General features: G+C 33.3%; 1 protein-coding gene across 1 annotated transcript; it reads right to left on the reverse strand.

The window, feature by feature from the left end:
* Positions 1-4,277: 4,277 nt before the first annotated feature.
* Positions 4,278-6,978, reverse strand: LOC116106724 (trihelix transcription factor GTL2). The gene is given in 2 exon segments (XM_031393054.1): positions 4,278-5,872; positions 6,260-6,978. Coding segments are annotated over 2 exon segments (1,890 nt in total). The 5' UTR covers positions 6,733-6,978; the 3' UTR covers positions 4,278-4,455.
* Positions 6,979-16,167: the final 9,189 nt, after the last annotated feature.

Raw genomic sequence — 16,167 nt, forward strand, 5'->3', positions numbered from 1 at the left:
GTAGTTAGGAATATTGAAGATTATCTTAAAGGCTCTTTGATCATATAATTATAAAATAAATAATTAATGAGAATGTTGTTTAACATCTAAATCATATATTAATTACATTTAAATTCAGAAAACAACAATTTTTTTTTCCCAATAATGAATATAATTAAGGTGGGACTAATAAGTTTTGTGGGTAGGAACTAGTTGTTTTGTTCCTTTATTGGAGAGCTACTTTTTGAAGCTACCCATCACACTCTTTTATTAGAAAAAGTTGAAAAGGGAACATAACACCTTTTCTATAACATCATTCGTGTAAAAGGAAAACTACCCAATTCAATAAAAAAAATAACACAATCTCAATTTACAATTTACAAACTCAATCTCCATCTTCAAATTAAATACAGGGTATACTTCAATTTGTATAAAAAAAATTTGCATATGTAGTAATAACCTATTATCATAACTCTTAAGTGATGGTTTAATTTTATTAACATCTACTGCTTTCAGGAAGTTAACAAAACCGATACGATACTTTTTTATACTCGTGAATGTGACTCGTGGTCGTAGGTGAGTATGGAATTAATGGATCACATCGGCGTATATGATAGTAACCCTTAAAAGCTAAAGTATAACTACGCATGAATAAAAGTATATTAAGCGTGAAGAGATGAACAACCCATTTACTTTATTTTATGTGACTTGTGATAGCATGCTCTATTTAATTGGACTTATATCTCAACAAACTTTGGAGAGATGGATATTTGTTGGTTATTGAAGGCCAACTTAATGAAACAAATATAAAGAACCAAAAGCTTACTATAAATTATACTCCAAGCGGGTGGAGTGAAAAAGTGTTGAAAATGCTATCTTAAAGATTGTGCATTATGTTATTGTCTCAAGTATTTGGGCGGTTGCTCCTGGTTCTCCTAGTTCTTTTTTTTTTTTTTTTTTTTATGATCGAGGGTGTTCGGACTAGTTTACATGCATCTCAACTAATCCCTTAAGACCTTAAAACTATCGTCCGAATAAGATTCATCCTCTTATTATATCTTCCTTTGCTCTTTTACCATTAGACTACTCGGTGGTGGTTATTCTACTCTAATTTAGGCTCTTTAAAAGAGAAAATAATATAATTATCGAATGATGCGCACCAAATGACGTAACGCAATCATGATCGTCGAGTAATATATTGTGTCACGTCATTCGGTGCGTGTAGCATTACTCCTCTAAAAGATGATCAATTGAAGGTTTTTTTTTTTTTTCCCTCTTTTTTAAAATCAAAATAAAATAAAAGGCCAAAATTGAAAGGGAAGAGAAAGGTTTGGTGTAGGTCAAGTGAGTTGAAATTTAAACGGGGGAAACGTGGTTGAGTGGTACACAACAACGCCTAAATGGGCTCAAATAAAACAAGAGTTGGTGGAGAAAAAGGAAGTGCTACGGACAAGCCCTTGTCAATATTTCCTTCATCGGTCTTATCAAACTTTTAAAAATTTGGAGAATTTTATTCACATTTTAATTAAATTTGTGATATCAACTGTTATGGTTGACACGTTGGGCTATGTGAAGTGGTCAATTATTATTATTATTATTATTATTATTATTATTATTATTTTTTTTTTTTAATGATTGAGGAGTCTTCGTACCAACTTACAAATATTTTAACTAATCTTTCGGGACCTTGAAACTATTTATCAAGTAAGAATTCCAGTAGTTACTTCTTCCAAAGAGAGATTCGAACTCAAAACCTATCGAATAATACACTAAAAAATCCATATAAAAAAAAAGTGGTCAATCACAATGGTTTTACTTAGTTAAACTGAACATATTTGAGTTTAAAACTCATACGTCTTAATATACTTGAAATTTACGTCAAATACTACATAAACATTTTATGATTCCGATTTTCTAAAAGAAATTACACATATAAGTTTGGGGTTAGTATCATTTGAAAAAAATTATTTAAATGAGTCTGATTCGTGTTCATCAATCCGACTTGATATAACATTTCGGGAGCTCGGTTTTAAAATGATGGGCCTGAGAGTATTTGGGGCAAGAGTTTTGGTCCATGGGTTGTGGGTTGATCCAAGTCCAACAACAAAATACTAACCCATGATCCAGTACAGGAAACCTGCATGAAAAAGGATACATATGAGAATCTTGATAAGCAAAACTCAAAAGTCAACTTTTTACACTGAAATCATTGTAATCAATAAGCAGTTACAAAGGGTTAAGAAAAAAGAAAACACAAGTCAAAACCCAGGACATCACTTGATCATGTTGACTTTTTCCAGAACCCAAGAAAAAAAAAAAAAAAATGAAACACCCAAACCGAAACCCATACGTACACACACGCACGTATCATTCAGAGCCGTCTGATGGAAAGGACCCCACAATGATGCACGCACGTGCACCAACTCATCACGATCCTGGCTGGCTGGCGACGCCCTTACAGACGAGACAGAGCATCACATGTGATGGTGATGTGTAGTTGGCAGTACATCAATGAATCTCTCTCTGCACAGAGAAATAATAATAAAATAAGAGAGGAGGACCCACGAAAGCACAAGTTGAAGGCAGTAGTTGTTACAAAGTGGATTATAAGGACAAAACGGCACAGTTTTTACTGTTTCAAGTATTCTGTTGATATTCAGCGTACAAAGAGTAATTTTTGGGGTCATGTGGTAGGTCCCCTTTGTATTTGAGTTGTCATTTTACATAGTTTGTATTTTAGCTTCTCCTGTTTATTACTATTTCCACTTTTATTTCATTCATTCAAATTATTAATCACATACTCTAAAATACCATGAAAAAATCACTTATACATATACCTCTTTACAATTATTTCACACATATAACCGTCATTGGGTGACTTGATGATAAAAGAATAAAGGAAGATCTAGCTTAGTCTCCCAAGTTCGAGTTCTCTTGATAATAATCATAGGAGTGTCAGCCAAGCCAAGTTGAGCCACTTGCGAGCGGCTTCAACTCAGCTTGACTTGGCTACAATATCGAGATGAGTTCAAGCTCAAAAAACTCGAATGGAAAGAAAAAAAAAAAAATGAAGGATTGGAGAGTTTTTTTGGGTGAGCTTGACAAGCAAACAAGTTGAGCTCCATTAGCCCAAAACTCAGCTCGGCTTAGCTCGTTTAAACCCCTAGGTAATCCCCACAAGTTCCTATGACTTTTAATAGGGATGACAACTGAAACTCTTTGTGAATATATATATATATATATTACACTTAATTTTGTAATAATATTATTTTCTTAATAACAACCTCTATTCTAATTTTTAATTGCACTTGATGTTACCAGGCTTGAGTTAAATTTTTTGGTGGTTATAGCAATTTCTCATCGAAATATCAAGAAAAAAAAATATTTTTTTGATGATCGGGGTGTTTAGGCTAGTTTACGTATACCTCAACTAATTTTCGGAGCCCATTGAATACCCTACAAGCCTAAATAAGTCACAAATATGATAGATGGTCTCAAAGTGATTGGAACTCAGCGAAATCAATGAAAGGAGCAAACCTTATTGGGTGCCTGATTTATAACACTAGTCCTCATCATCAAGTTCAAGACTATCACATCTCATTCTTTTATAAAATTAGTTATTCTAAATTTAGAAACTTACATCACCCATCTTTATAAAATTTGATGATCATACTCTTATTTATAAAATTTAATTAATAGCAATCGTTCCATTAATGCAAATTTCTCCAAAGTATATAAATTAAGCTTAAACATTTCTAAAAGAAGAGGAGTGGCAATAACATTATTTGGTATTTATATTTCTTGCTTCTAATTTTTGTAGCTAAACAAATGTATTCTTTTTATTTTTATGTATATGAGGTATCCAAATCTATATTGGAGTCTGTCTAATCCTTAGGACTACCTTGTAAGCCCAGTAGACTAAGGTAATTGCACAAATATGATAGATATCTTTCCTGCGACTTGAACATAAACCCCCCTAGGTATAACCAACCATAATAGTTAAAGGGTTTGTCATTCGGCCACAAGGGGAGAGGTCGGTATTTATATTTCTTGCTTCTGATTTCTGTATTCTTTTCATTAACTCCATTTCTATAAAGTGTAAAGGGAGAAATGGAGTGGCAATAGCATTAATGATTGGCCATTTATGTGTTTCTTGATTCTGATATAAAAAAATGAAGTCATTTCAAGACGAGCAATTCCTTGGTTGAAAAAGATTCCAAATTTCCCACCGTATTGTTTTATTTTATTTGGTAACAACAGTCTGAAGAATGTCTTTCTTTCATGTAGCAAAACACATCTTCTCCTCTAATATTTACTCATCATTTTTCATATATCTTGTCGGTGCTCACTGTCACTACAATACAACTTCAAACAAAAAACATATAACATAAAATTCCAATAAAAGTTACTGTCTAATGTACTCATTTAGTGATAAAAATGCCACTACACTCACAAAAATTCTCATAAAATTTAATATTAGAAATCAAAATCGAAAGCTGCAGGAGGCTCAGCTTGAACCAAAATTTTCTCACCTTCAACAATTGAATCAGTCGTACTAGAACCTCCCTGAGAAGAAGAAGCATTGTGGTTTTCCGGTAAGCTGGAGGAGCGGTTTTCCGTGCCATCGGAGGGTGGTGCTACAACTGTTCCTTGATTATACAAGGTGCTTAATTGATGAAAATAAGGGCATGTTCTTGAGTCAAGTGATCTCTTCTTGTTGTTATCCTTGGTTTTCCTGAAGTACTTGTTGATGTTCTCCCATTTCTCTTTGCATCTCTTTGCACTTCTTTTGTATCCAAGCTCTAACATCCCTTGTGAAATTCTCTCCCATAATGGAGTCTTCGCCGCTCCCGCCGCCGCTCCTTCTTTGTCTTCTCCATTGTTGTAGAGGCTGCATCTCAGGTTTATCAGTGCAAACACTTCATCTCTAGGCCATCTCTTGCCGAGGTCTTCTTTATCATTGCTACTTCCATGATTAATTTGAGTGCCATTTTGTTTTGAGAACGAAGTAGTGGGTGGTAATTGCTTGTTTTGGGATTTTGGAGAATTAGGGTTTTGGGTTGGAGCAAGATTTAAAATAGGGTTTTGTGGTGCTGAGGGCTGAGGTAGTGAAGTGGATGTCAATGGACTGCTTTGGCTTGGAGAAAAAACTGAAATTTGATGGCTAGCTGAAGTGGGCATTTCTAGATTGTTTTGTGGAGCATTAGGGTTTTGTGCAAGATTTAAGGAAGATGAAGTGGGAGAATTTAGAGTGTTTAGTACCTTATCAAGACGACTTTCAGTTTCAGAAGAACCAGTAGAGGTAGTGAAGCCCTTTAAGAATTTGATTATGGTGGTTTGTCTATCACCTGTAATGACTTGTTCATGAGCCCTAATTTCAAGTTCCTTATTAATCCTATCCATCTCTTGCTTCTTCCAAGCTTCTTCTCTGGCAACCTTCTCTTAATCTCTCTTCATCATGTCTTCAAGAAGCTTATTCATCATCTCCTCTTGTTGAGCCATCATCTTCTTCACAATGTCTTCACAGAAGCCTTTAAACATCTCAAAGTTCTTCTGTCTTTTCCTCTTCTTGCCTTTTGATATCTCCACCAATTTCTCATTATCCTCAGGTGCATCTTCCACACTTATCTCCTCTTTCTTCGAATCTTCATCCAAGTTATCACGTTCCATCTCATCGTCTTCTTCTCCTTCTTCTTCTCGCGACTTCTCCATCTTCTGGTTCTTATCTTGAGCAACCACCTGGGAGTTTTGATGACCATGATAAAACTCTTCAAATTCACTGAACAATCTATAGCTTTTGTTGTAATTAATGTTGTTGAAGCATTGGCTCTCCTCTTCAAATTTCGCCTTACACTTGTCTGCGCTTCTCTTGTACCCAGTCTCTTCAAGCTTCCTGCAAACACCAGAAATACATAAAACCAAAATGACCATGAACTTTTATTCTCTCTGCTTTAATATATCTCTTAATTTTATTAAAATATATAGGAGCCAGCAGGGACTTCTTTCTTTAATTATTCTCTCTCTGTGGTTGTGCTCAAAATTATTGAAGATCCCGATTGAGCTTACTGGGGTAAAGTTCATGAAGAAACCAACAGCTAAAAGTACTACTGCAACTCATTCAAGTCACAAAATTCCATGATTTCAAGAGTCACTGTATGTTTATCCCATGCATATATAAATAATTCACCTTCAACCCTAGCTTCATCTTATTTTGCACTCACCAAACAAGAAAAATTCAGGATAAAAATTGAAACGAATTGCACAGAAAGGATAAAAGTACCTTGATACATGTTCCCAAGTGAATTCGGGGAACCAATTCTCAAAGCTAGATCTGATCCTCAACAGTGAAAGCACTTCTTCATTAGACCAAGTTGGATCAACTTCAACCGGTTCCGGTATCGATCTATCTCTTTCAATCTCGAAATTCATCGCCACCAAGCTGCTGCTGCTGCTGCTGTTGTTGTTTTCTTGTTTGTCTTGATGATTTTTCTGGGTTGGTGAATACTGCTGGTGGTGGTGCAATGGGTGCAAAAAATGATGGTGGGGGAGCTGTAGTAGCTGTTGAGAAGGAGGAGGGGTGGAAGTGTAAGGATCAAAAGTAGGGAAAATATTGGTGTTGGAGGAGGCATGATGGTGATGATGGAGGTGAAGAGCTGAAGAAGAAAAAGAAAGAGGGAGAGGGAGAGGAAGAGAAGGTCTTGTTGATGAAGTTATGAACTGGTGCAACTGTTCAGCTGGAACTCCATCAAACATGTTTAGGTGTTTTAAGATTTTCTTTCTTTTCTTACCTTTTCTCTCAAGATTTTCTTGCTCTTTCTCACTCACAACAGTCACTGTGAATTAGCAAAATGATAGAAACAACACTACAAATTAAAAGAAAACCAAACCAAACTCTTCTTCTCTCTCTCCGTTTCTCTCTCATTTATCAAGGACTTTGTCTTATCATCAGAAGAGTCTAAAACTCTTTTTAACTCACTGTTGGCTGATTGGAGGCTGCATCTCACATGCCATGACTGAGAGTAAGGGACACAGAGGCTAGAAAATGATACTTAAAAATTTAAGATTATAAATATGAATATCAATCAAAATATGTTGATATGGGGCCTTAGAATCCTATGCAGAAGCTGATGGTGTAATTAACAGCAATGGGGATGGGAGGAGTCAGGACACGTGAAGACATGCAGAGACTGGGACCAATTCTTTAAGGAAGAGGGAGGGGAGGCATTTTCACATGCTTCTGGGGGCTACATTACACGTTTCTACACCCTCTTAAATTTAAGGGCCCTTTTCCCTTTTATCAATTTTCATATTAACTTTTATAATCATCTCATTTTCTAATTTTTATTGTTGATGGGTTTTTTTTAGGAACTTCCATCACTTCACCTCTGGTGATGAAGAGTACTTTTGGATCTACCCAAGAGAATATTTTTCCACTCTCTGGGTATTTATTTCTTATGACACCATTATTTATTGATCATAATTATTTTCTTATTATTGACCCAATTCATTTGTTACTTTTTGTATTATGTTAATTAATTAATTAATTTTTTTTTTTGGATGACCGGAGTATCTGAGCTAGCTTCCGCTCACCTCAACTAATCCCCATAACTCATTATGTTAATTAAATGAGTTAATTACTTCCTACCTGTTAATATCTTTCTAAATTCTTAATGTAAAAATTGACCAATTTTTAAGCATATATACACAAATTCTCAAGTGCCAATGTGTTATTAAAATCTAAACTCTTATAAGATGATGTTGATAAACTAAAATGATATTTTCTTTGTTAGTTTTTTTTTTTTTCAATGACCAGAATATCTGAACCAATTTACGCGTACTTCAACTAATTTCTTGAGACCTTGGAATTATCTACCGGGTAAGAGCTCTAGTGACTACCCCTATTAGTAACCGAAGAGAGACTCAAATTAAGGACCTCTTGAGTAATACATTTAAAAGTCTCTATCGAATCGCTCGATTACCCAGAGGTAATTTTTCTATGTCGGTTTTCAATATGAGAAAATTTGAATTTTTGTCTTTAGTGTTTTTTCAATGTCTGTAAAATGTTTATCGACTCGATCTAATGAAAATTGTAGTTTAAGAAAATTGTAGACTTCTGTTATATAAATATAATCGATGACAACAGCCAGTTATTGAACTTTGATCCACATGTTACACATTTGAGGATATCTGTACTTGAGAATTTTGATGTATATTCATACTAGAACCTCCATGATTCATTAAAGTCTTCAAACTAAGTTCAATTATAATCATTCAACAATGATAGTAAATAAACTGATTGGAAAAAAAACACATTTCAAATTGGTAGATGCATGTTGATGGGATTTTTTTTTAATTTTTATTATGTTAATTGCTATTCTTAAATACCTATGAAAGCACTAATAAACAAACAAACAAATGAGAAAATACAAGAGTTATGTCCACTTTGCTATTGTAGATAGAATTTCACTATAAAGAAGAAGAATGTTATAAAAATCTCATGAGTCTTGCATTCCGAGATTCCAATTGAAATTGGATTCAAAAACTCAAACACAGGTATGTTTGAACTTGAACAAGAGTAGTATGCCCCCAAAAACAAAAGATTTGTATTCAAGTGCAAAGAAATCCAAAAGAAGAGACAAATAGTTTAATTTAGAGGCTGTTGGGAATTAAATTTGATTGCAGAGTCTACCTTGGCTTTGAAGGAATACATAATAGAGTTGATTGTACACATATATTGGCACCTCAGCTTCTGTCCCAATACGTTCCTTTCTCAATTAATTCATTTGCTCCTCATTCATTGTTCATACATCCGCTATAATTCTTTCTCAATCTTTGCTAACTTTTCTACGAATTTCTTTAAGATTTTCAATTTTGGTAGTCCTCTCTCTCTCTCTCTCTCTTTTATCATTGGCAATGTCCGGATCAGTTTGCACGCACCTCAACTAATCATTCAAAGTCTTGGAGCTGTTGACCAAGTAAGAACCTCAGTGACCCCCTTTATTAGTGCCTGGAGAGACTCGAACTCAAGTGTCTCTTTCTTCACGCTTTTAATAACCTACTTTTAGTGGCTAAATGTTTCATGAAATTAAGATTTGATATATGCAAGTGTAGAGATCTTATTCTGATTCGAGCTTGTTCGAGTATCAATCATTTTAAGAAGTGGGTATTATCATTCGCAAATTAATAATTATTTATAACTAGATGAAAGTGAAAAAAAAAAGATGAACTTGATAAATTTTCTTCACTAAAGGAATAAATTGTTCATGGTAATAAAGGTTCACTGAGGTTTTTATGTGGAGACCTCTGAGGTTTAGTGAAAGAAGCAAAGGGACCCTGTAATGGAACACTTACACCTTGTAATTGACATACTATTGTAAAAAGTTAATTCTGGTAATCCCAAGGGAATGGTCTGACGGTCAAGGAGGTTTGCTCACTCCCTTAAGTTATTAGATTCAAATCTTGGGGCCACCTACCACAATAACATTGTGGCTTATCTCGTCTTTTGGATTTTTAGAGTGTTTAAAAGATCCCATAGATTAGTTGAAGTGTGTGCAAGCTGGTTCAGACAATCCAATTATTATATATATATATCTATATAGATATATATATATATATATATAATTATATATATATAGATATATATATATTATATAATATAATTATAATATTATATTATGGTACAGAATCTTAAGTGCAATAACTACATACCTTATTCTATCTTTTATCCTACAACATAAAGGCTGAATCTAACTGTGTATTAAATGATTTACAAATATTAAACTTTGGTATTTGATAAGATATGAAAAAAAACTTGTATTTTTAATGCGATGTCTACTTACTTTTATGAAGGTTTTCCTACGTACATCAATTTATAAGGTGAGTTTAGTTTTCCATTTCAAAACCATAGGTTCCTCCTATCGGGTGTCTATGTAAAAACTTGGAGGTTCACAGTTCACATGAATTCGGATATATTCTTGCTGTTCCCCAACTAAAAAGAAAAAAAATAAAATAAATATGATTTTGAAAATGACATGTGTTTAGAAAATTTTGAAAAGTACATTTACTTGAATTATAAAATGAAAACCGGACATGTCTCCAAGATTTTCAACTAGAGACGACATGTTTACAGCTCTAATTAAATCAGCAATGTTCACACTCATTTAGAAAGTGATAGTTTGCAATATTTATCAGTAGGCAGAAATGATGCTCATCCATTATGCTTTTAACCATCTTACAACAAGACTTTCGGCTCAGCCTCAGCTATTGGTTAATGTAGTTCCCTCCCATGATAGTATATAGAGTACCATCGGACTCGTTTAAGGGAAATGATTTTTAGCTAACTACTATAGGTGGTCGAGGTGTTCATAGAGACTTTAGGTATATTACTCAAGAGGTCTTCAATTCAAGTCTCTCATTGATTGCTAATAGGGGTAGTCATGAACTTTTATCTGACGGTAGTTTCATGGTCTCGGTAGATTATGAGGTAGCGTACGCTGACTGGACACTCATACATAAAAAAAAAAAAAAAAGATTTTTAGCTCCCATCATATTGATACTATCCCACTTGTTTATTTATTTTGACAATTTTAACTTAATAATAATGATTGAAAATGACTAATAATTTCAAATACATCTATCTTGTTTTATTTTTGTTTTAATTTTTAAGCTTTAATCTTGCATAAACCAAATTCATTTTTTTTTAAATATTGAAACTTTTTTCTCCCCTATTTCTTTATTTAATGAAAATATTTACTGAAGCTATAGATAAAGTAGTCACACAACAAGCTGAATATAAATTTGAAGAAAAATGTAAGTTTCAAAATTGAAATTAAAAACCATGGGTATAAAAAAAAAAAACCTAATTCAGTTTAAATTGGGAAAAGATATGTTAAAAAAAAAAAAAAAAAAACCTAATTAAGTTTGAAATTAGGAAAAAAAAACAAGGCTATTTTCGGTATTAAATGGTATTTAAAGAGATTTTAAAAAATATATATATATGGCTATGTTTGTTTTATTATTTTGAATAGTATTTTTTAAAAACTAAAAAGTTGAGTTAGGTTGTTATTATGAGATAGGATTTAAAATTAACAAAAACACCCATAGGTTTGTTAATTTAACTAAACAGCTCCAACAAAAAAGTTTATAAATTAACAAAAACATCTTCATCCACCCACTCGCCCACATTTGCCAGATTCTGGCCACCACCACTGGAAGGTGGCCGGAATCTACTGTAATGGTGTACTATTGGTTGGCTCTGATCGGTAGTAACCTGATCTAGCATTTAACGACGACCAAATGTGGCGTCAATGGCCATATCTTTGGCCGTAGATCTGCCATTTTTCGAAAAGGCTAGATCGATGCGCTATCGGCCAGATCTAGTTGGGGTGTGCCATTACGGTAGATTCTGACCACCTTCTAGCAGTGGTGGCCATAATCTGACAAATGTGAGTGGATGAGAGTGTTTTGTCAATTTATAAACTTTTTTTGTTAGGGGTATTTAGTTAAATTAACAAACCTAGGGGGTTGAAATTTTTTAATATTTTGAGTTGAATAGAATAAGATTGAATTTTGAGAATAATGAAATAAATATATATTTTGGATAGGATAGGAAAAAATAATAAAACAAACGTAGCTTAAATATTTATATACAATTTATGCAATGGAAGGAGTTTGATCAAGAGTATGTAAGTATTAAATTTTTTTATTTTGTTACATTACAAGAATTTAGGCTTTTCGCAATAAAATAATTTGTTACTATAAATATCAAAATCGTGACCATTTCGCTAATGTGAGGAATTGTATTGTTCACCAGATTGGTCACATTAAGCTCGTACAGTCGTACTCTTAAGTGTATGGTGACAAAAAAAAGTTTGATCACCATAGCCTAATTATTTATTGTGATAATAATAATTTGTCATTTTAAACTAATTTATTGTGATAAATGATTTGTAATAATAGAAAACAATTTTTATCACTATATGTAATGTTTTATCATAATTTATTTATATTTAAAGACCAAATGATAAGCTTTATGGTGAAAAAATAATATATTATGCTAAAATTGATTTTCTCAAAATTGTGAATAATGACTAAATTATTTGTACATAATTTTAATAGTGACAGAAATTTATTTGTCATTGACTTTATTGTAACAATATTTATTTTGTCACATGTTTATCTATATGACAATATTATTTGTCAAAAATTGTATAGTGACAAAAATAATTTTGTAAAAAATTTAATAGCATAACAAATAATTTTTGATACAAATACTTTTACATGACAAATTTTTTATTGTCAAAATAATATAGGCGTGTTATATCAATAATGATAATTTCTTAAGGCAGCTGATATTTAAAAGAGTTAACTTTATCTTCATCCTCAGCATTTTCCTCTTCTTTGGCCTTCCCTTCCTCTTCTTCATTGTCATCAACAAGAACCTTCTCCACCGCTGATAATTTCTAAAGGCAGCTGATAATTAATAAGCAGTGCAGTTTGTTTTCCTTTCTCAGTTCCAAGCTCCTGTAACATCTGCTTGATATCTCCAGCAATGTTTATGTTATAGGTTGGATCTGAATTCATTTTCTTTAGTTGTAGAGAATGGAAAACAAGATGTTGCAATCATTAAGGAAAAAAAGAAAAGAAAAATTTAAAATTGACATTACAAGAGTGGCAAATGGTATGGCTCACCTTCATCATCAAGTTTCAGACCTTTTTTAACAAGATCAAAATCAAGAGCATTAGGATTCTGCAAAGCACACCACAAAAAAAGTCCTCGTAAATCATAAAATTCATGCCACTACCATGCAATCAACAAGTTAAACATCATATGCTCAGAACAACTAATAACCTGAATTGCTATAAGGTCTTCCTTGATGAAAGGTTCATCAGTTGGAAGCTCTTATAAATTCTTTGATTGCTTATAAGACAAGAGTACAAAACTGAAGAATTTATCTACATACTATATACATGAACTTGAAGTAATATCACTAAAAGTGACGACAATCCAAAAAACATACATCATAACAGAACACCTTCCCTGTAGTCCTGACAGCAACAATATTAGTAAATTCAGTGACAACTTTATTTAGCCCGGGGCAATGGTACTCTCCTGCAAAGAAAGTAAGAAAAAGTTTTATATTGTTAAGATACAATAGTAGTAAACTAGAGGAATATAGAACTCAAAAACAAGTTAAAGACACATGGTCTATAGGATTGAATTTAGGACTGCACACAATTTTACCAACAAATTGAACATTAAGAATAACAATAATTAGAAAGCAGAAGTATCAATGTCAAAATTTCCATTGCAAAATCTATGAGCTTATAGATATAGTGACATCAGAAATCTGCTATACCGCTTCCATCATATTCCCATCAACAAGCAAGTTGTTGAAGATCTCTTCTCTCTATTCATTCAATTAAAACTAAATTCAGATAAATACCAATACATCTATTATTCATGAATTCACATACCAAACATAAGCCACTCTTCGAAAGTTCACTTTATCTCCTTCACTATACCATTTTGCCTTACAGTGGAATTTTTCCAAGAACTACAGCTATTCCCTAGTGCTGATTCCTCTTATATATTCTTTTTACCTCTTGAAAATAAAAAAAATGTCACTTGAGAACAAAGACTTGATTGGCAGTCACAGCAAACCGAAAGCCTATTAGAACTCATCCAAGAACAACAACAATCTAGAGGCTCTAACTTCACCAGCAAATTGCCCTGCCTCAAAAACAAGTCAACACATTCGAGAGTTGGTATACCAACTTTCGAAAATGCAGTGATGGTGCAATTGGGAAGATTGGCGGCTGGAAAAAAAAAAAAACACAAAACTCACGGCAACGTAACACAACCACAATCAATTCCAACAATCAAGCTCCAATTAACACTAATTTTATCAAATTCACAAAACCAATTGCAAGTTCGGGATTCTCCAAGTCGCCCACAGCGGAAAGAACATAGAAACACTGTGCTCATCAGGCGTAAATCCTTCAAAATGCATCCTTTGAAACAAAAGTACCGCCTCTTCATAATGTCCACTGTTATTAAACCCTGCAACCATACCATTCCAAGTAAACTCATCGGGTTCCACTCTTGAAAGAACCATGTCGTTAAAGTGTTTTTTCGCTACATCCACGCACCCTTGTCGCGCGTAAGCCGCAAGCAGAGCACTAAAAGTTTTCACGCCCGGTTGGGCTAATCTATCAAACACTTTGTGAGCGTCCCAATGTTCTTCTGACGTTTAACGTACATAAGAACCAAAGAAGTCTGAACAAACGGATCTAAATTAAACCTGTACACAAACACCATTGCATGAACTTGTTATCCCCTTTCCAGTGACAACAATCCAGTGCAAGCCTTAAGAATAGCAGGCAACAAGCATTAGGTGACCGTGAGAGAGCATTTGAGAGAAAACACTGAGCGATTGAGTAAAAAGATTTTGTTTCGAGTAGGCATAGATAATAGTAGAGTAAGAAAACGTTGTCGGCTCAAGAGAAGAAGAAAGGATTTGGTTTGCATCATCGAAGTCTTGGTGATTTCCAACTTGAGACAGAAGCTTTGTGGTTAGATCCCTGTCATTAGAGACGCCGGTTGTGAGTATGCGCTTGCTGTGTCGGTGAAGTTGAGGGTATGAAAGATTGGGCGTTGATGTTTACGACGTGAGGAAGAGCTTGTTTCGTCAAGTTTATGTCTTTACGATACGTTAACCCCAATTTTTCGAGTGCATATTAACATGAGTAATGCTACAACACCAAAATTTTATACCCAATTTTTGTACCGAAGGGCATAACAACCAATCAGACGTGGCCATATTAGAGTTTTTCATAAATGAACTATTGTCCAGCATTTATAGACACTCATATCCATTTATTATGGACAGACGTCTATCTAATACCCGTCCAAAAAAATTTAAAAGAAAAATAATGGACGCCCGTCCATATCTATTTACTATGAATAAACGTCCATATAAGATAGACGCTCATCCAAAAAAATTTATAATAAATGGACAAATGTCCCTTTTAGATGGACACTTGTCAATTGTTTAATTTAAAAAATTTTATATTCAATTTTTGTCTCAATCCAAAAATAATTATAGTTATCTTCATTCATTTTTTGTCAATATTCAAAGTAATTGGACAAACTTCATTAAATTTTTGTCCATACCCAAATTTTAGTTTAATAAAAAAATTTCTTTGAAATTTTTAATTAAAATATTTAAAAATTTAGGCCTCCCAAAACATGTTTCATTTCTCTCTTGCTTTGCATTTTGTTTATAAATAAAAAAAAAAAAAAAAATTTGACTGGGACGGCCATCCAAATGAGTGGACTGGCATCCATACTTTTACTTAAAATTATTTTTTTTTCTTTTATTTTATCTCAAAATTTTATACTTTAAAAGTGAGTATTTCATCTGAAATTATATGGACGCTATGGACGATTGTCCATACTAAAAGAACTCTCGTCCATAATATATGGACAGGAGTCCATAACTATGGACAGTCGTCCTCATAAGAGGACGAGCGTCCATAAACAATTTAGGCTAAATTTTTTTAGTTTAAATTATGAACGAACATTCATTCTAGGTGGACGGTCGTCCATATAATATAGACGGGAGTCTATTTCAAATAAACGGCCGTTTAATAACAATGGATGGTCGTCCATATTTGATGGACGACTGTTCATTCGCAGAATATTTGTTAACGTGATAAATGGTTCGTCTGATTTAGTAGACATGTCATTCAGTGTAAAAATTCGGTGCAAAGCATCGGTATCCGTGGCATTTTTCTATTAACATTACATCAGAGGGCTTTGATTTGTTCACGCAATAGTAAGTCAAGTTTGGTTCAAAAGGCAAGAAAATACAAATACCGTACAATTGAGTTAATTAAATAAATAAAAGTAAATATTAATTTTTAACTATAAATAATTAAATAAATAAATAAACAACTTCTTTCCTTCCGACCATTTCAGCAAAGAGAAGTAAAGAGAAAAGAGAGCGAAAAATATGCAGAAACTAAATCGTGCAACCCTAATATTACAATCGATTTTGTTATTATTTTTCATTCTGAATAAGTTATCTAAATGAAGCCAATCAACGTGTTTGCTACTTCTCGTGCTTTGCACTTGTTGGAGTGGTTCTTCAAACATCAAGTTAAGATTCACAACATCAATAACAT

This window comes from Pistacia vera, unplaced genomic scaffold (assembly GCF_008641045.1).
Source record: "Pistacia vera cultivar Batoury unplaced genomic scaffold, PisVer_v2 Contig521, whole genome shotgun sequence".
NCBI classification, from domain to species: domain Eukaryota; kingdom Viridiplantae; phylum Streptophyta; class Magnoliopsida; order Sapindales; family Anacardiaceae; genus Pistacia; species Pistacia vera.